Source organism: Eptesicus fuscus, chromosome 16 (assembly GCF_027574615.1).
Source record: "Eptesicus fuscus isolate TK198812 chromosome 16, DD_ASM_mEF_20220401, whole genome shotgun sequence".
Classification (NCBI taxonomy): domain Eukaryota; kingdom Metazoa; phylum Chordata; class Mammalia; order Chiroptera; family Vespertilionidae; genus Eptesicus; species Eptesicus fuscus.
In genome coordinates, this window is record NC_072488.1 from 14,619,721 (window position 1) to 14,641,611 (window position 21,891).

The 21,891-nt window shown below is 50.9% G+C and overlaps 1 protein-coding gene across 1 annotated transcript in view; it reads right to left on the bottom strand.

Moving 5' to 3' along the window:
• Nucleotides 1–21,891, bottom strand: part of GALNT14 (polypeptide N-acetylgalactosaminyltransferase 14) — a 184,203-nt gene that overhangs the window by 59,073 nt on the left and 103,239 nt on the right. Inside the window, exon 2 of the mRNA XM_008162265.3 lies at nucleotides 9,554–9,723. Coding sequence (XP_008160487.2) covers nucleotides 9,554–9,723 — 170 coding nt within the window. The remainder of the gene's footprint in view (nucleotides 1–9,553; nucleotides 9,724–21,891) is intronic.

Here is a 21,891-nt window from a genome sequence, read left to right on the forward strand (position 1 = left end):
ACCCTGCAGTCCCATAGCGCTGAAGACAACATCCCAGAATGCAGAGTGCAAACCCAGCCTCACCTCCGCCGCCTTCCCCTGGCATTACCGGCCCTGAGTGCCTGGGCGAGGGCTTCTTTCCGAGGCTAGCTTAAGGGAACAGTCTTCGCCGGGGTGACCCACAGCGGGGAGGGTTCTGGTGGCCTCTGGAGGGCACCAGGGCAGCTCCCAGTCACCCGGCTGGGGCATTTGCTCACTTGGGAAATATAAGCTCCACGAAAACAAGCATGTGGAGTGCTTGTCTCCTGATAAATCCCCAATAGCCTTATACTCCCTAATTTTCAGGATGCCCTTTTCATGGGAATTATTGAATTCCAAATCAGCTTTCCATCCTGGGCAATGAGCTTACTTCTCTATCTCTTTCCACATCTTTCCGCCGCCTCTTTCCTCAGGCAATGTGTCATAAAGGAGGCAAACCCGGGGAGGAGGAAGGGAAATCTGCCCCCAGAACTAAGGCCGTTTCGTAGCTTTCAAAGGCACAGGTTCTCCTTGGGTTACCCGCCCAGTTAGAACTTGGCCTTGGTGACAGGACACCGGAAAAGACCATTGACAAAAGCTAATGGATATATGTTGTAGTTGTATCTGTGCCTCCAAACAAAGCTAAAATAGAAGTATCAAACTACCTAATTGGGAAACTCAGAATCTTCATGCATCATCTCTTCTCCTTGTCTCACAAGCACAAGCCACACACACACACACACACACACACACACACACACTCTCTCTCTCTCTCAGCGAACTTGGACGTAATAGGAGTTTTATGCTTATGACAGGATAATATACAGGTGTCCCCAAAACATGTATACACATTCTAATAGCTGATAGCTTAACTGATGTTTCCTTCTTTTTAGTCAAAGCTTTGGAACAAAGGAAATGCACCCTAAAATGCTACTGGAAATTTGAGAATACAGTTGAAGTTGTACGCTGCCTTTATAATTATACAAAGTGTCCCAAAAATATATACACACTTTAACAGCTGATAACTCACTTGATTTTTTAACTCCTTTTCAGGTTTAACTGAATTGAAATGACGGGTGAAGCCAGACTAAGCTTTGAAAAAGAACATTTATCCTAACGTGCCACTAGACCAAGCATGTCAAACTCGTGGCCCACAAGCCACATGCCTCCTTTATTTGTCCTGTGTTAGCCTTTGAGTTTGACATGCTTGCACGAGACTGTTTTTATGGGGATACATAAAATGTCAAGTTTATGGTACAAAACCAGCAACAGTTCACGAACTGAAGGTGCACAAATATCAAACAAAATGATTCTTGATGTTTGTGATTCCATTGCTTCGAGTTATCAGCAGTGCCTGGACCAGAATGGTCATCGGTTTAAAAACAGGCTTTGACAAAAAAAAATTATTCATTTATGTAGATTCTTTTAAGTTTTGGAAATGAACTGTATGTTCATAAACACTGACTTTATAATCATTCAAAGTGTGTATAAATTTTGGGTGGACACTAAAATACCTAGCATCTGAAAACTTGATTTTGAGTTTCAGCCAAGCACTGACTAGCTGTGTGACCTTGGACAAGTCCCTTAACCTCTCTGATCCTGAATCTCCTTATCTAGGTATGTGGTTAGTTTGTTAGTAGTCTTGCTCTTTTGCCGAAGTCTCCACGGCCAGTACTAGTGCTCAATCCTGAAACCTAGCACTTAGTTTGGGGGTGGAGACAGACCCCTTTTCTAGGTCCCCACCAACTCCTTTTCCTCCAGGACCAATTCTTGCTTCTCATCCCTTCCCCCTCACCTTACAACAAACTCCCCAGTGTAAGACCCAATACCTCCTCCTTGAGGATGCAGCCAAGATCCCACATTAATCTCTACCCCTAGGGAGAGCACTCAGTTCAAGCCAAGCAGGTACTGTATTGCTGCCCACCCGTCTCCTGGGGTTGGGAGGGGGCTACATCACTGCTGCCTGGCACACTTCTGCTCAGTCCTACCTTTGTCCCCATCCCCTGGCAGGAGCTCCCAGAATGTGGTGCTGGCAGGAGTGTGCTGTTCAGGGCATCTCTTGGAATTGTCATTGAAAGGCGTTAAAGCAGAATTAGGTAGATAGGGTAAGGGGTGGAAGAAGGGGGAATCGTGGAGCCAGCTAAAACAAACAAAAAATGTATTTTGCAGGAAACAGGATGACAGAAAAACAGGTTGGATAGCACGGTGGTCGGCAAACTGCGGCTCGCGAGCCACATGCGGCTCTTTGGCCCCTTGAGTGTGGCTCTTCCACAAAATACCACAGCCTGGGCGAGTCTATTTTGAAGAAGTAGCGTTAGAAGAAGTTTAAGTTTAAAAAATTTGGCTCTCAAAAGAAATTTCAGTGGTTGTACTGTTGATATATGGCTCTGTTGACTAATGAGTTTGCCGACCACTGGGATAGCAGAATAACAGGGTGTTCTGAAACAAGGATGTTTTTCTTGCAAGTGCAAAACAAAATATTTCAAAAAGGCCAGGAGCCAATCAGAGAACGCACAGACAGACAAAGAGTGGGCCTTTAGCAGCTCTAAGGGGAAGAACAGAATGCGGTACCCATTTAAAGCCCCCTCCCGAGCCGGTAGCCTGTGTTTGTTTGCAATAAACTCCTGCCTTGTTTGAATGCCCCTGGTCCGCGGCTTCATTCTTCGATTCCATGAGACACAACCCCAGGAAGAATTCCTGCTCACCAGTTCTGATATCATCACGATGATGAGGCCAAGACAGTACGAACGTCAAAGCATTCCAATGTTGACGGAATTAACTCTAAGTTCCTTGCCCTGCATTCAAAACTTTGCCATAACATGACCCCATGTTTCCCCTACATCATCCCGCAATCCAAGGCATTTCTCTCACTAGTCCCCGAGCTCCTGGGGAGTGGGGAGCAATTCCTAGCATAGAGCTTGCCATATGGTTAGTGCTCAATACATGTGTTGAGCGAATGAATGAGCACATCAATAGGAAAATGAATGAATGAATGAGGTTTGTACAGATGACTTCTCATCAGCAGGCTTTCTTGACTGGTCCCCTTTCAAAGGCTGAGCTGCCTCTTGGGGAAATTTGTCTGAAACTCACAGAGCAGGCAGTGGTGGGAGGAGGGGCAATAAGTAAGGACCCAGGGGATTGGGAATGAAAGGAATCCTGGCCCAGAGGTACCTACTATCTCAGCCTCTGGTCTTTCTTTTATTCTTTCTTTCTTTTTTTTTTTTTTAATTTACTTTATTTTTATTTTTGTTCTATTTTTTTTATTAAGGTATTATATGTGTACATATCTTACCATTGCCACCCCCCACCCCACACCCATATATGCCCTCACCCCCCAGAGTTTTGCATCCGTTGGTTATGCTTATATGCATGCATACAAGTCCTTTGATTGATCTCTTATCTCCCCCACCTCTTCCCTAACTTTCCCCCTATAATTTGACAGTCTGTTTGATGCTTTACTGTCTCTGTATCTATCTTTTTGTTCAAGTTTATAATGTTCTTTATTATCCATAAATGAGTGAGATTATGTGGTATTTTTCTTTCATTGACTGGCTTATTTCACTTAACATAATGTTCTCCAATTCCATCCAGGTTTCTGCAAATGATGAGAATTCCTTCTTTTTTATGGCAGCATAGTATTCCATTGTGTAGATGTACCACAGTTTTCTGATCCAGTCTTTCTTTCTTTTTTTAATATATTATTCATTTCAGAGAGGAAGGGAGAGGCAGAGAGAGAAACATCAATGATGAAAGAGAATTATCGATGGGCTGCCCCCTGCACACCCCCTACTGGGGATTGAGCCCACAACCCAGGCATGTGCCCCTTGACCGGAATGGAACCTGGGACCCTTCAGTCCACAGGCCAACGCACTGTCCACTGAGCCAAACCAGCTAGGGCCTCTGTGGTCTTTCTTGCCCCCACCCTGGTGAGGACCCATTCCAAGCCCCGGATGGTGCTCAAACAGTTGCCGGAGGCAGCAGACACAGCTCTCCAGGATGTTCAGAAACTCTTCCCGCTGCCCCCTTCCAAAGCTCCCCGATAGGCTGAGATGCTCTGGGGTGGAGTGCACTCAGAGCCGCTGCCAACAGGCTCACAAACTCCTGTATTGAGAAACGGTGCACAGGAGGGGCCGGGATGCAGCAAACAGGGAGCTCGTTTGCAAACGCTGAGCGTCTATGATGGGTTTCCCCCTTCCCTCCCCTCCCCGCCACCTTGATGTGGCATCACCAACTCTGTGCTGAGCTGGTGGAACAGCCTTGAGTCTGAGGGAAGATGAACATTTTTTATCCTTAGCTGCTCCAGCCATAAAGATTTTTATCCTATTACGGCTAAGTGACGAGTACAAGGAAAGAAATGATGATGATCTTTGGCAGCCATTCCAACCGAGTAAATACAAGGAGGGGGAAATGCGAGCCCAGGCTGGGCCACCGCTCCTTCATTGCCCAGGATGAAAAGGAGCAAAGGAAAAATGTCCTCCCAGTGAGATGTACTGAAGTGTGGAATTTTCCCTCTAGGCAAGCAATAGGCATCCCGCTGCCTGAACCGTTTAGCACGGCACTGGGCTGGGCGAAGGCCGGGAGAATGTACTGAGGGGAACAAGCACAGCAGCCGGGCCAGGAGGAGGAGACCTCATGGGGCTTCCCAGCCCCAACTCCTTCCAGCCACGGTCCCGGGCTCAGTCCACCCTGCTGCCTGCTCCCCTGCAATCAAAGCAACCCCGTAATAAGTATTGCTGGGCGACAGCAAAAATATACATTTGCTTCATCAAAATATTCCCTCCCTCCTAGAGAGGTGTGCCCCCATGGAAGGGCCTCTTGACAGCCAGATGTCTTATGTGTTACTTGGCTGATGGCAGATCCAGCTGTTGTCACCAGGATGGGGGGGCGGGGGCAGGACATCAAAGAGTGTTTGTGGGCCGAAACCGGTTTGGCTCAGGGGATAGAGTGTCGACCTGCGGACTCAAGGGTCTCAGGTTCGATTCCGGTCAAGGGCATGTGCCTTGGTTGCGGGCACATCCCCAGTGGGGGGTGTGCAGGAGGCAGCTGATCGATGTTTCTCTCTCATCGATGTTTCTAGCTCTCTATCCCTCTCTTTTCCTCTCTGTAAAAAATCAATAAAATATATATTTAAACAAAGAGTGTTTGTGGGGTCAGTCAATGATTCATAAACAGCAGGACTCACCCCAGCTAGATGCTGCCTCTTCCTTACACTGTAAGTTATTTATGGCCTACCCCCCCGCTCCCGAAAATAGATGGCCACGACTTATTCCTCCTTGTGGCCCCCCAGGACCCAGGCAGTGTCCTGGAAGTTAAAGCTTTCATCGGAGTGAACAGAATTGTGGGCCTTAGCGGGGAAATGTAGGGTTAGGAAGCCCTGAGGCAGGCTGGGAGAGCAGTGTGTGAATATGTGTAAATATCTGGGTGGGGAAGACCGAACATGGGAAGGCGAACTGATCTACAATTGTGGGGTGACTTACAGAATGATGAGGCTTCGAATCCAACTACAGATGAGAAGACACAGCCAGGAGAGGAGCAGGGAAGTGCGGAGGGCCATTGCTGGTTACCTCATCCCCACTCCTCTCACAGGGCCTGAATTGGGGAGAGGGGGGTACCCAGCCACACCAAACTTGTGTCTAAAGGCCGATGATGACACCAGGTTGCAATTTTAGGTGAAAATGTCAAACATTATAGAAGGGGTGCGGTGGGTGAGGGGAGGCGTTAACCCCAAAGGGGGAATGAATAGGGGATCCAATGGAAACGATGCAGACTTTCCAAACCACCCTGGGTACGTGCTCACTCACTGCCCACCCCGTGTACCCCTTAAGCCGTGGGCTCCATGGGGCAAAGGCCCAAGGGAAAAATGGCAACTCTGCCCTACTCCATACAAGGAACGTAAGCCCTCGGCCTCTCTGGGGCTTCTATCACATGACATCACGCCATGACTTGCGTGCAGGGATTCCACGCTGCAATGCACTAGGCCAGTGGTCGGCAAACCGCAGCTCGAGAGCCACATGCGGCTCTTTGGCCTCTTGAGTGTGGCTCTTCCACAAAATACCATGGCCTGGGCGAGTCTATTTTGAAGAAGTGGCGTTAGAAGAAGTTTAAGTTTAAAAAATCTGGCTCTCAAAAGAAATTTCAATCGTTGTACTGTTGATATTTGGCTCTGTTGACTAATGAGTTTGCCGACCACTGCACTAGGCTTTTTGATCAGCACAGCGGCCCGCTGGGTGAAAACCTGCCCCACATATCCCTCCTTCTCCCCGTCCTCACCCCACCTGCTGCATCTTGGATCCCCAGGCAGTTCACCCAGCGCCCGCCCTCTCCGCAGCGCTGTTCTAACGCTCAGCTAATAGTTCTCTGTCTCAGGCGCTGTCCAAACACGTCCTATAAATCAGAATCCAATTACTGTGGTAAGAAAATTGGAAGTACGTGTAATAAGCTCAGACCCCTCCCACAGGCTGTGTCTTCACTCTTCTCTTTTCAGTAATGAGAACTTTTTCAGGGAAAAAGCCTTTTTCCTTTAACTGATTCTGTTCTCCAGATCCCTCCTCGGAATACCCTGAGGATGGAAGGATAAGAGGAAGAGGCGCCTTTTAGCTCCTGTCTCCTCTTTGCACCTACGGCAGATGGGAGGGGGAAGTAAATTATCTTTCCACTCTTTCTAGTACTCTCCCTTTCATTATGGGTTCAACAACATTTACTGAATTCCTACCACACAACAGGCGCCGAGGATGTTGTCAAATATCACTCCCCCTAGAGGGCAATTGATGTCATAACTAGGAGAATCTTAGAGGCAAGGCATGATGGGAATAGAAAAGTGGGCCAGTGGGAGGAAAGCCTGTATCAATGGGGTTGGGTCCCACAAAGGAGCCCGGGGTCCAGTGTGGACCAATGGCCATCTGTCCAGGAGCGGCCCCACAGTAGGAGCTTCTTGGTGAAGGTGATGCCAGCTGCCTGGAGGATGGCTACATAGAGATTCTGTGGTTGAAGGGACTGGGAGAAGGGGGAGAAGAAGGAAGGAACCAGAGAAGCCAAAGCTCTGCACATGGCCTGAGACGGAAGCCCTGTCACCTGGATGGAGGGAGAGGGCTGCAGCACGTGGGGAGGTTGGTGGCCTTATTCCAGGGCCTTTCCTTTCTACTCAAACCCCGAGTCTTCCAGCTAGACCAGGCCACCCATAGACTGCATCTGATCCACAAAGAATAAGCCGATGCCCTGCGGTTTTCAAAACTTGAGCGGGCGTCAGAATAATAACCTGTCGTGCTTGTCAAGTCCCAGGTTGCTAGTCTGCACCCCCAGGGTTTCTGATTCCGTAGTTCTGGGAACTAGTTGCATTTCTAACTAGTTCCCAAATGATGCCAGTTGCTGTTGGGCTGCTAGTTTGTGGAACCAACTTTGAGAATTGTTGTTCTGAGTCCTTGCTATTCACAGTGCATCCCAAGGACTGGTGGCATCAGCGTTGCCAGGATGCTTGTTAGAAATGCAGACCCCAGGCCCTACCCCAGATCTGCCGAATCAGAGAGAAACAACCTCCTCACATGATTTGTTCGTTTGCCTATTTAAGTGTGAGAAATACCTACCTGGAGCAGTGGTTCTTAACCTGACTCATTAGAATCACCTGGGGAGCTTAGACAAGCGACGTTAGCTGGTCCAAGTCTGGGTATCAGCATTTTTAAAAAGCTGCCATGTGGTTCTTCTAAGGAGGCCTGGATTGAAAACTGCTGAGGTTCATGCTCATGTCCACACTCCACGCCCATATGTATGGGTTTGACTCCACCGCTCCCATTTCTCTAGCATTGAACTCAACCTTGAAACTCTCTTCTGTCCCTCCCTGCCCAGCACCACTCCTGACAACTTAGTGATCTTCCTATGACTACAATGGACATGCTTTGACTATTTACTATGGAGTAGGTAAGTACTTTACATGTATTTTAGTTGATCCTTACAAAAATTGCATTAGGTAAGTATCATTATTGTGGGGTTTTTCTTATCCCTATTTTTCAAAAGAGGAAGTTGCAATCCAGAGAAGCCAGGCATTGGTGAATTCCCTGAGCCAAGTCCACGGCACAGCCATGGCCGGAAACAGGGTGACCTGATCCCAGAGTCTGTATCCTTCACCCCTGGGCTGTACTGCCTTCTGCTTGGTTCTGCCTTCGGGCATCAAAGCAGGGCGAAGTCAGTTCAGAGTGGGGAGGCTGGAACCACGGAAGGATTTGGGACTTAGCTGATGACTTCAATCTCATGAACACAGGTTCCCTGGGAGGCAAGGGTCGGAAGTGGGAGACCCTATAGATAGGTCACCCCGCAATGGGGCACATTTTAGGGAAGAACACCAGGCTTTGCTGGCAGTCTCTGGAACGTCCAACCCCACAAAAGTGATGTGGGCACAATCAGCCCTTTACCACTCAGCCTGGAGATGGCCTATCCAACTGGTGGCCTCTCACAGTGCTAGCCTGGGGCTTTGCACACAGTAGGTGCTCAATACCCCTGCCATGACTGCCGAGTCCCAGGTGCTTGCCCTTATTCCCAATCCCCTGTCCTCTCCCCTTCCTGCTCTTTCAGATTAGGATCCATAAGTCTGAAATGCTCTGAGTAACACAAGCCCAGCTCCCACAGGGCAAGGTTAGTGTCCTGAGGATGACATATGGCTCGTACGCTTTTCCTTTTCATCTTCCCAAAGGGTGTCTGGATTTCATCTAAAACCTCTCTCCTCCTCTTGCTGTGATCCCAGCAGATCACACTACTGAACAGATGGAACTCACTGGGTTAGTTGCAGAGCCCAGGACTGGACCAGGGGAACTTAGATCTTTGGGGACAGGCTCAGTTCTTCAAACCCCACAGACACCTGGCCTTTGTAAAATTCTCTTATTTTCGGCTTCTCAGATGATAGAAGAGGTGAACAGAGAAATTCATCCTGCTCGGGGTCTTCTGCGTGCCTGCCTACTCAGGGAATTCCCAAGGCCTCCCTGCTGCAGGGGAGAGCATTCAGGGGCACGTCCCCCACGGCTCTCACCCAGAGGCACCAGGTCCTTTCCTGGCCCGGAGGCATCTCTTTGCCCCCTCTGGGCTTGGCATCTGGACTCTGGACAAGAGAGGCACCACCAGACTGAGACCCAGTGGGGCTCCTCAGCATTCCGTCTCCTCCCTCTTCCCTGTTCTCCTTTCTGTAATCTCTGCTCAGGGAAATCAATAGCCTAATATTCAAATAAAATTCTATCAGACACCAGGATCAGTGCTAGGGGGTTTTAAAAGACTCTGACTTTAAGAAGCTTTCAGGCCAGCAGCAGGGGCTGTTCTAGGTAGAGTCCATCCCCTGGGTCTCCGTGAGGGACTTCCAGTCCCTGCTGCCGGGGAAAGGGGCCTCCCACCCTCTCACAACCACGAGCAGCACAGACCGTGTAAATTACCACATCATACGTAAACCCTCTAGCAACCAACTGGCAACAAATGGTTTGCCTGCCCCAGCACTGGGCACCGGGCACTGCACAAAGCGAGCCTGCTGTTGATGTGTCATGACTTCAGGGATGGGGAGAGAGTGACAGAGAAGGAGGAATACCTCAGATGGCGAGTATCCGGGATGGCCCGGTTGCTGGCGATCCGCTCGCTCTCCCGCTGGTTGAAAGCATACAGCTTATAGGGATCGTCACCCACGCGCCACTTTTTGGCATTCAGATACCGCCGCTCATCGAACTGGTCCCACAGGTCATCCCAGTCAGCATCCAAGATCTGTGTGACATGAACGGGAAGTCTGTGAGAATGGCTCCTGGCCCTCTACCAGCCCCTCCGTCTGTCTGTCAGTGCCCAACCGCGGAGGCCAGGCTTGTTCTGGGAAGGGTTAGCTCAAAGATGAGGCCAGAGGTAGGGCATTGATAAAACTCTCAGCAACAGAATAAACAAAATGACCATAAGGGCGGCAACCGTTTCCTGAGCACTATACAGCAGGTACAGTGCTGGGACTGTCACTCACATGGCCTCGCGTATTTCTCATAGAGGTTCTATGAGATGGATATTGCTCACATTCCCGTAATGCAGGCAAGGAAACAGCCTCGCCTGGCTAAGTGTCTTGCTCAATATCCCACAATTAGGAAATGAACTTTAGCATCTGGACTCCAGGGACCACCTCTCCAGGGTCATTTGAGAACACATGGCTGAAACTGCTGGCACAGTAGATGGCACATAGTAGGTACGCAATGACTGTCATTCCCATAGGAAGGTGGTGACGAAAAGTGGGCAATCCATGTAAAATGGTGTGCTACTGCCCTGGTCGGTGTAGTTCAGTGGTTAGAATGTCAGCCCGTACACAAAAGGGAATCAAGCAGCTGATTCCAGGTCAAGGGCACGTACCTAGGTTACAGGTTAAGATTCCCTGGTCCCAGTTGGGGCTCATGTAGGAGGCAGCCAATCGACGTGTCTCACATCGATATTTCTCTTTCTCTCCCTCTCTCACTCTCTCTCTCTCTCTTTCCCTTCCTCCCTCCCACTCTCTCTAAAAAGCAATGGGAAAAATATCCTTGGGTGAGGACTAAAAATAATAAATAAATAAATAAATAAATAAATAATAGAATGGTGTGCTACCCACTGGATAGACACCCTATGTGTTCCTTTCTTCCTCCAACCCAGGAATCTGTGATTATTTTTTTGGTTAATCTTTACTGCAAGATATTTTTCCTATTGATTTTTAGAGAGTGTGGAAAGGAGCAAGGGATGGAGGAGGAGAAGGCGAAGGAGGAGGAGGAGGAGGAAAGAGAGAAAGAGAAAGAGAGAAACATCAGTACTAGAGGATTTTAAAAGGAGAGAGACACATCAATTGATTGCCTCCCGCATGCACCCCGACTGGGGCCAGGGATCGAACCTGCAAACCAGGTATGTACCCTTGACTGGGAATTGAACCCATGACCCTTCAGTGCACGGGCCGATGTTCTAACCACTGAGAAACACTGGCCAGGGCTGTGATTATTTTTAAGAAGCACCAATGGGGGAGCAAGTCCTAACCCTCACCATATGGGGAGACAGCACTTTAGGAGGTAGAAGGTGGTTCCCTTATTCATGATCTCATTTCATCCTCCCCCAAACCCTCCGCACTGAGTCGGGAATCAAGGTTTCCGCAGAGGTGACCGGCTCGTCTGAGGTCGCCCAGGTGGAGAGTGGCAGAGCCCACAGCAGGGCTCATGCTCCCGTGCCCTCCAGAGCATTTGCATAGCGGAGGAGGAGAGAAGATTTTCACCAGGAGGGGAGGCCTCCCGCCAGAGCCCGGGCTGCCTCATCTGCCCCACCCACACCAGCCTCACAGCCAACAGAGCCTTTCTGCAAAGCCAGCAGGAGGTGCGGGCTTCAGGGCCTCGGCAGCTGCATGCTTCCCTTGTCCACCACTAGCTGTCACCCCGAGGTGACAGCCAGTCGGTATCCAACCAAACTCAGACCTTTTAGGCGCATCAAAGTCAAAAGAACACTGAGTCTCTGGGAAGAACCTATTGACCAGGGTCTGACCTGGAATCCAGCGGGGAGTGGGGGGTGGGAGGGGGGAGACCGCTGGGGCCCTGGGTCTGGCATCGTACCTAGGATGAGATGCTCATTCAGGTGCTACAGAGCCTAGTTGCTGTGCAGGTATCCAAAGCTGCCCAGGTACCGCCCATCCCATCACGGACCAGGATGCCCTTCTTCACTGGGGGAACCTGACCGGAGGCCCGGAGCAGGTGCTCAGACAGCAGTGCAGGGGCCTGGCCCGCACGTGGCAGGTGAGGGGCCGCTTGCCAGTGTGCACATGTACCTCGGGCGCCACTCGATCTTATCTGGTAATTGATCTCTCTTTCTCCCGTTATCTCCTTTTCAAACAGCATCCTCCTGCTAATAGCACAAAATGAAGCTGCAGAAATCAGTGATTTTTATCCAATAATTGAATTTACTCATGTCTTGTGATACTGTTGCTACAGAGGGGGAACTTGGGGGTGTGTGTGAAACTCCCGGGCCTGTGCTGTGCAATGTCACAGCCTGACAGCTGTCACCTGTGCCTGGAACTTCACCGCAGGGCGTCCCGACCTCCCAGATTCCAGGCAAGGAGCACGGGGTCCTGATCCACCTCCTGCTGGCTCATTTCCGATTTGATTCCTTGCAATTCTCTAATATGCTGCAAGGCCCCACAGCGCTCTGTGCTCCGAGGGGCGAGGAGAGATGGGAGGCCCCTGCCCTCGAGGGGGTGGCAGTGTTGCAGACATGCACGAAGACGCCTGTGACGCCTCTAACAGGCATGAGCGAAGTGGGAGGGCTTCCTGGAAGAAGTGTCAAGTGAGCTAGAGCTGGAAGGCTGGGCAGGAATTTTACTCTGTGTAAGGGGAGATGGGGAGGGAAATACGTGTGCAGTGAAAATCCAGATACAAGGCAGGGAGGCCTGGAGGCGGAAAATCTGCTCAGGGAATGGCAGCTCAGGAACGGGGAGGCCAGAGTGGGACGGCAAAGAGCAGGAGTGAAAGAAAACTCCAGAACGCAGTGGGACTTGTCTGAAGCAGGTCAGGGGACAATGTCTCCGGCCACATGAGGGATGGAGTGGGGGGAAGGGAGCTACCGCAGGAGGCCAACTGGGAGGTGACCTCTCAGTAAACTTATCTGGTGGGAAGGGCAGCCTGAACCGGGGCGGGGGGGGGGGGGGGGGCCTGCTGGGGCCCGATGGATGGGTCTCAGCATCAGTGAGAGAAGCAGGTGGAGAGGGCAGGCAGCCAACCTCTTGGCCTCATCCCCTCCTCTCTGTTCCCACTAGACCAGGCCCAGAGCCAAGAGGGCCCAAGGCTGGTGACCTGCTCAGCCTGGCAATCGCCACCCTCGGGGCAGTTAAGCCTCCTTGGCAGGATCTGCCTCCTTGGAGATGCTGCCATGAGAAGTCAGTGGGGTTCTGGCCCCTGGAGAGCCTAGAGCCAGAGCCGCAGCCAAGCTGGCAAGAGAGATGACCTGAGCAGTCAGGACCAAGCTGTCCTTGGCGGGGTTGGTGGCGGGCGGGGAGAGCCTACTCCCTCAAATGGTCACCTGTACAGAGCTGGACCACACTCTTCTGCTCTGAGATCCACTGGGGGGAACACCCTGCAGGGAGGGAGAGCTTCCTATCACAATATCTGGACATATTAAATGGTGAACCTGTGTTTAAAATTAAACCACTACCACTTGAATGGCAATTACTGTTTTTGTTTTTTTTTAATATGTTTTTATTGATTTCAGAGAAAAGGGAGAGAGAGAAACATCAATGATGAGAGAGAATCATTGATCGGCTGCCTCCTGCATGCCCCACACTGGGGACTGAGCCCACAAACCCGGGCATATGCCCTCACTGGGAATCAAACTGTGACCTTCTGGTTCATAGGTCGATGCTCAACCACTGAGCCACGCCGGCCAGCCAGCCATTTCTGTCTTACAAAGCAGCTTGCACAACTGTCACCGAATCCGCACACAAGCCCGTTGGTACAGGGAGGGGTCGGCGTATGGAAGTCCGGTGGCTTGCCCAAGCTTGACAGCTAGTTAGTGGAGGGCCAGCTGATCGAATCCTTCCCAGAGCATCCCAGGGCCATGGTCTGCTCTGTCTTCTCACGGACAGAAATGAGGGGCATCTTCTCTGCTGAGGGTGAGTGGGCAGAGAACCCCCCTGAGGGTCAGTTGGGGTCATGCCCATAGGAAAGGTCAGCCACTCTTTTCCTGCTTGCCCCCAGAACAGACTTGCTGTGGGCCTCCTGGGATTTCTGAAGGGTCACTGACTCCCCAGGTACTTCCAGTACAGTGTGGGGTTGGCTTCCAAGCTCCACAATTCAAGGCCCCACGACCAGCATCTGAGGGTCCAGAGAGAGTGCAGTACTTCGTACCCACTTGCTTCCTGTCTCACGTGACCATCCAGGAAAGCAACTGAACGGCACTTAGGCCTTCACACACCTTCCCAGTGCAGGAAGCGATCCTCCAGGACATGAGTACACACTCCCAGGCGCCCCCACGGGCGCCGCCCCAGCACTGTGCCCACTCCTGGGTGGCCCTCACCACCACCCGTGCCCCCGAGCAAGCCCCCACTTAGCTTTCTAACCATAATTTATTCATTCTAGAGTGGGGGGGGGGCGCCAGACGATAAGTACGATGCCACAAATGGAAAACAGCCCTTTAAATAGAAAATATCTGATTAAGTCAGCCAAACCCCTGGCCAAGATCACAGCTTAAACAACTTGGCACCTAAAACGAAAGCTCAAAAGCACATCTGTTAAGTTGCTCCCACCCACCATGCTTCCAAGAGAAATCTCGACTTCCCTTTCCTCCGCTCTTCCCTGGACTGTTTTCTCTCACTCTGGTTTCAAGCTGATATTTGGCTCAGGAACCACGGGTGTAAGGCTTCCCTTCTGTTCGGTTTTGAAGTGCCTCGGTTTCCCACTAATCCCATCTCCCCCCCCCCCCCCCCCATTTCCCCAGCTGGGTACTACCAGTTCTCCTGTATTGTCCTAATTCTCTCCCTCCGCATCTTTAAACAAGAACATCTCTATCTATTCATAAGGCTTCGATCCTACACGGATCTGTGCGGGTCCCGAATAAAACTTCTCAAACTTGCCCAATAATAAAACAGCTCACACCTCGGGGTTCCTATCATGTGTCATAAATATTTACATTTAATCCCCACAGTCATAGATGTCGATAGCACCGTCCCCGTTTTATAAATGGGGGAAACTGAGGCACAGAGAGATGGAGTAACTTGCCCAGTGTCACGGAAGGAAGCGCGTGCTGGAGCTGGGATTTGAACTCGGGCAGCCCGGCTCCAGCTCCCGTGCTCTCAGCCACGAGGTGGCACGGCCGTCACAGCCTCACTACCCCTCTCTTGGGTCATCTTCAAAGATGACGTATATGTTTCCCATCATCTTTCTCAGCCAAGGTCTCTCTTTGCTCAGGGATCTTCCTCCCTCAGAGGATGTCTGTACCCCTTTCACCATCACCCCACCTGCTCTTCACTCTCCTTTCTGGGCAGTTTTTCTCCTTCCAGCAGCAGGCTTCTTCCTGACATCCCAGGAAAGAAAAGTCTGTAGTCACGGGCTTGCAAGAAGGTGGGAATGTGCTAGGCTAACACAGGGAGAAGGTCACCAACTGAAAAAATACGATGTGCCCGACCGGTGTGACTCAGTTGAGCGTCAACCTATGAACCAGGAGGTCACTGTTCCATTCTTGGTCAGGGCACATGCCCAGGTTGGGGACCGATCCCCAGTGGGAGGTGTGCAGGAGGCAGCCGATCAATGATTCTCTCTCATCATTGATGTTTCTATCTCTCTCTCTCCCTCTCCCGTCCTCTCTGAAATCAATGAAAAAATATTTTTTTAAAAAGAAGAAATATGACATAAAATATTATTTAAAGACTAGAGGCCCATTGCACGAAGATTCGTGCAATAGACCTTCCTTCACCTGGCTGCCGGCACCAGTTTTCCGCCAGCACGAGTTTTCCTCCGGCACCGGGGACCCAGGCTTTGGCTCTGGCCACCTGCGGATTGGAGCGGAGGGAGGCGCGGGGGGTGGGACTTGCGAGTCCCTCCACCCGTGCCTCCCGCTGGCCCGATCAGCCGCCACTGAGGGGGGAACAATCGGGCTGGCGGGAGGCACGGGCAGTGGGACTCGCGCAATGGGGGGCAGGACAGCACGTGGGGGCCGCCATCTTTGCTGGGTTAATTTGCATAGCGCTCTGATTGGCTGTGGGCATAGCGAAGGTACGGTCAATTAGCATATTACTCTTTTATTAGGTAGGATGATATAACTAAACTATCCACTGAGTGTTTGAAACCCCAGCATACCATTCCATTGTCCAGTGGACATCCCTCCTGGGTCAGCCAGGGACACAGAGGTCCCACATAGCCCTCTCCAAGCTTCAAAGGACTGCAGCTTCTAGAAGTTTCCTTCTGCTATTGAACCAGAATCTGTCTCCTGGCAATCTCTCCCTTTGGGGCCTGGTTTAATCCGCAATGCTATTTGATACAAGTCTAATCTTTCTCATACCTTTCAAGCATTTAGTGGCAATTACGGTGTCTCCCGGGCCTTCCACTCCCTGGTTCCACCAGCTGATACTTACAATTCGGGGGGAAAAAAAGACACAGAAAGATGCAAAAGCACACCAAAGGGTCAAGGAGAACTAGGCCAACTGAAGTCAGATGGGGTCCATCAAGGAACTCAGACACCCCGCAAAGCCTTCCATTCAAGTGGTCTGACCAGGGAGACCTTGCTCACGTCACGATGGAGTCTAACTTGGATATCCAGGTTCCTAGACAGAAGCTGTTGTGTGGAAATGCTGGGCCTGCGATGATGCCTGCCATTTTATTTTATTAATTTTCCCAACACCATGTATCCCCTCTGTGCTCTCCTCCATCTTCCCCCTCCCCACACCGCCATTTATTGGGCACACAAAATCCACCACCGCACCTCCCCTTGTCAGGGAAGCCATGAGCAAGAGGGGCCTCAAATTATCTCTCATTTTCATAAGCCCAACACGCAACAGGAAATTGCATTCCCAATGTCCACGTGAGGAAACTGAGGCACAGGAGGATACATAATTTGCCGAAGTTCGCACCACTGAGAAGCGTCTGTCTCAAAGCCCACAGAGCCTGTTTCTAAGGCAGCTGTGTGGCACTGGAGTTCTCACCCACGTGCGCCCACAGCCTCTGGCTCCCCCAAACCTCTCCAGTGTCCCTGCTCCTCGCCCGCTGGGGATTCTGCTTCTAGCACCATGCAGATCAGATACTCCAGGGAACTCATGCTAAACTACAACTAGATTCTGCATTAATGACAACAAACGTGTTTGTAAATATATTGCTGGGTTTTCGTGGTGAGAGGAGGGATGAAGCTAGGGGAGAATACAGGCTGCGGCAATCAGGGCTATGATGGTTGAATGCTAAGTAAAGAAAGGTGAGGCTGTCCGGAGGGGAAAGGCCACTGGGAAAGGTGGCAAATCTGAACCCGAGTCTTCCATAAATTGAGGCCAAGCAGGGGTGGAAATGATCCCAGGTCAACTGATTCCAGGGCTCCCAGCAGAAGCGAATGCAAATCCTAACTGGAGAAAAGCATCTCCAATTCAGGCTCCCAGGATTCCTACAAAGCTCACCAAGTGATGAAACCCAATAAACAGTATTGATCAGACACACGAAGAAACAAGTCACTGTAAGGGGGAGTCAGCGGAAACTAGAAACAATATATTTTGATCTTCTAAGGACATCAAATACATGAAATACAGATACAAAATAAAGCATAACTGTAGATAAAATGGTTAAAATAGGGAATAGAAAAATAGCAAAGAACAAAAGTTCTCTGAAAAAGAACCAGTGTAACTTTTAGAAACTAAAAGTCTAATAGGGATGAAAGTTCAATACCAGACCAGCCAAAGGGAAATGTGTATAATCTGCAAAGGATTTTACTGAAATATCTCATTTGTATTACCCCATATGAAGGAGGCGGGCCTGTTAGATTGTTCCCATTTCACAGATATGAAAACTGAGGCTCAAGGAGCTTGCACAAAAACCACATAGATAGTTAACTACTGAGACTCTAACCCAGGATGTCTGCCTTCAAAGCTGATGTTCCTTCCACATCTCCAGATGGTTCACTCATCCACAGGGTCAGTTTCTTTCCCCACTGGGCAGACAGGGGAATGTCAAAGTGTCTGCTCACTCCTATCCTGTTCTATTGTCCCCCTCGCTGGGCACGGACCTCATTTTTCCGAAGGCCAGTTAAAGGGAAGAGGACAGCCTGTCCGCTGCTCTGTAAGTCCTCCCTACAGTGCATGGTCTGGGAAAAGCATGGCCGCTGCTAACAGGCGGGGGGGCCCCCCAGGGTGCAAGACAAACTCAAAGACAGAAGGAGGGGCCAGCCAGCCCGTGGCTCACCTGAGCTCATGACAAAGGGAAGAGCTGGGAAACCCTTTTTCCTTCATCTGGGGACGGCACATCAATTACAGATTATTAGATAAGATCTTCATTGTAATATTTCCACCATGTATTATCACCTCTTCCTCTCACTGCAGTTCTGTCTGGGGAGTTATTTAAATGATGTGCAGAAATCTAAATTTAATTTATTATGATCTAACTCACTTTAGAAGCCAAATTACCCTGCACGGGAGAAGGATCAAGTCAATATCCCACTTGGCTTTCTATTTATCTTCTGCAGGGTTTTCCTCTCCTCTTTAGCATTCATTTCATCCCGGGTGCTGCTAATACATTTAAATTTTCCTCAGAATTAGGCAATTGCTTCTTCAATGCTGCAGTTTAATGGTTAGTATTAATTATATGAAAGTCGCTCCTTAAAGAGTTGGATAGATGAAATGGACATATAATAGAGGGGGAAAGGGCTATTCCTTAGACCCAGTGAGGTAGCATGTGATCAGCAGGGCTGAGTTGACTCTTCCATTCTACCTCCTTCTGTCTCTTTTCCCCACTTTGCTTCTCACCCTGCCCGCCCTCCCTCGAAAGCCAGGTGCCTAGATAATGCTGGGAGCTGATCGCTGTGGCCTCTCTGACGCCGAGGCTAGAGCCTTCTAGAATGTTGGCTTCTTCTCCATCTGGCTTCAGTCTCACTTAGTCTTTGACAACAGGAACCACCACCGCCTGGCGCTCTCCTCCCCGCCACTGCCCTGATATACTCGCTCACCACCTATATCCTAATCGCACGCCACGTGCAAACACAGCTTTGGGGGATGCCTCACGCTTTCTGGAGGAAGAGACGTTCTGGTAATTTAATTGCCCGGAAAACTCCAACTGCAAAATATAATGTGACTAACCGAATGGACAGAAGCCCGGCTTTTGTTTCTGGAATAGAAATGAAGAAACTCACACCACTTGGACCCTATATGCAGATTAATTTGCTTACTAATTAGCATGAGAGGGGGGGTGCCAGGGAAGTGTAAGTCAGTGTGCCTGGGAAGACAGCTGGCTCCCCTGCCCGAGCCAGGTGTGTGAGCACGAATGCTGATGTGTCTGCTCCCTTCCGTCCCGACACCCCATAAATCCCACCACCACCTTCGAGGCCCAGAGCTCCTTTATGGGGATAAAGGCATCTTGAGTCTCCTGTCGCCCCCAGTGCTGATGAGCATGAGGACTGAGAGAGCTGGCCCCACCCACACCGTCCTCTTCCACACCCACTTCTCTGTGTTCAAAGACTGGAGCCGATCACTGGCCCCCGAGAAGCCTCTGTCCCCCCAGCTCTGGAACCCAGAGAACAGGAGATCAAGGAGGGAGGGAGCCAGGAACGCACATGGGGCCCAGGAGCAAGAGGGTTTGGTGGTCTGCATGGCGGCACAGGAGGGCGGGTTGCCTGCCCTGGAGGACAGCACGCACTCAGAGGTGGGACCAAAAGAGAGGGCTTGGACTTCGGGACAGGAGAACCAGAAGCGGGAGAAGTGGGCTCAGGGAGGGAGGCTTCTGCAGGACACAGCTGAAGGCTGAAACACGCTGTGTCTGGTGTGGACAGCTGAGCTGGCTGGGGTGCCGGGTCACCTCATCCGACGGAGGGCAGGTCTGTAAGGGTGATGGTGTGGCACCTCCCAGGGCCGGGGTGCAAGAGAAAGGGAGGCCAACTCCTCCTGGGGTGGCCCAACAACATGGCCAGAGTGGCCTCCAGCAGGACAGAGGTGGATGGGACCTGGTAGTCAGAGGCTCACCCCACTGGAAGCCACTTCTAGAAAGAGAAGGGAAAAAAATAACACTAAAAAGAAGATAAAATCGGTCTCCTCTCTCCACCTTCGCCTGCATCGGGCCAGGAGATACCTTCAGGCATCATCAGAAAGCTCGTTAGCCTCAGGAATAACGACAGAGGCAAGCAATGTTCAAGGGGCCCTACTGAACCCAGATATCTAGCAGGGGTCACAAATGAACATGCCTTCAGGGTCACTGAGAAGCAAAATGTAAGCGAGGACCACTACTACCCAGTAACTGCCAGTTACACAGCTTGAAACCTCCCCTTGGGTGAAATAAAATATGCCCCTGGGCCTAATTTGGCCTGTAGGCCACCAAATTGCATTTTCCATCCGCTCTGTACCCCAGGGACGGTAATGGATTAAAAGGAGAAGGGTAAGAGAGACAAAGGAGGGGGAAATAAAACCAAAGGAAAAATTCGACTTCTTTTCTACTTCCAAGGGGCTCCTTATACATTTCAAGCCAATTTCACCTGGAAGAAATAAATGCGGGGCAGCAGGGGGCGGAGCTGGGCAGGGAAGGGGAAGTACAACACTAGGATGGCCCTGTAATTCTCCGCAGTCCCACGGAGGCCGTGAGAGAATGGGAGGCTGGAAAGCCAGTCCCGAGCCTGGCTCTGCTCCCCACGTTCTTTCAACCTCTTGGGGTCGCTTTCTTCCTCCCTCCGTCCCGAGAACAATACTAATCTTCACCCCACGCAATTTTGCAGAATGAGATCTCAGAAATGAGATAAGACATGAAAAATCGCTTGGCACAACAGAATGCGTGTGTACCATATTATTATCGTCAACATTGCTGCGGCTACCATTATTTCTTTTGGGGACTGAATGCTAATGGAGAGAAAATGCCATTTGCCGTCAGCCAATTTATGTTTCGCTTCTTCCTTGCCGGGGGCAGCAATGGGGTCTCTGACAGCACCCACGGGGGACTGGATCCATCACCTACTGTCCGGCTGTGATGAAAGCAATGGTCATTATTAACACCGATGTTTCCTGGGACTCAGCAGGTCTTTTCGATTCATCTCAGTCTGAGCACAGTGACATGCCAATGATAGGACAAGGAAACTGCTTTACGAAGCATAATGCCTAAGATTATCACCAGCTTAGAAGGCTGGAAATTGAGCTTCGCGTGTCTCTGTGGTCTCTCTTTTTATGCAGGTGGAGGTGGGGCAGAAGCTGGGTTGGGCAATCAAGGGGAGAGACCTGGGGATCTGACCCGAAGCCTGAACCTGTTTGAGACCCCAAGTCTCCCACCTGGCCAAGGAGCCTGACGTCTGTCAGGTCTCCCTGCTCAGCTACTGGCCCCTTCTCCTCCACTGACATCAGCCCGGAGGGTCCTCTCCAGGCCTCCTGGGGCTTGGCTTCTGAGGGCTAGAACGGCCAGTCCTGCAGCTACGCTCACAAGGAATGTGTTCATCAAGGTTTGCAGCTCGTCCACCTCTCCCCTGGGTGCCACTCAGGCGAAGATGACCGTGGAGAAATCAAGGTGGAGGGAGCTGTGGAAAGCCAAGGGAAGGTCAGACTAGAACGGGTGATCCGTGCTCACACTGGACACGGCTCAGAACAACAAGCACAACTAACAGCTTTGCAGAGTTCACTCTGTGCCAGGCTCTGTCCTAACCACGTCACTCATTGAATACGGAGAACAAACCTGAAGCAGGCGCTGTGACGAACCCTGTTTTATTGAAGGGGAGACCGAGGTTTGAGGAGCTAAAGGGACTCGGCCAAGTTCACACAACTAGTGAGTGGAGGTGCTGGGATTAAACCCAGGCAGGTGGACTCTGTCGCATCCTTAACCGGAACCCACATGGCAAAGGGTCATTGGTGGAATGAGACTTCCAGACTGGCACTGCCCAGAGTAGGAGGAAGGAGGGAGGAGGAGGGAAAGAGGGAGGAGGGAGGAGGGAGGAGGGAGGAGGGAGGAGGGAGGAGGGAGGATGAAAGAGGAAGGAGGGAGGAGGAAGGAGGGAGGAGGGAGGAGGGAGGAGGCCCCGCCAGAAGCTCGGTCTTACACTTTCTGCTGAGGTTAACCTGGAAGCACCTTCCCTGATCCACACCCCGAGAGGTGCTCAACTGGGACCTGGCTAGAAAGAGAGTTTCAGATTCGAGTATCCCCTGAGCCCTGTCGTTCATTCCCCTGAGGTCACATTAGGAAGAAGCCTCGAGCTCTTGAGCTGCCGGCGAGATCTCCCAGACGCTGTGTGCAGCCAGGGCCCAGAGCTGAGCGC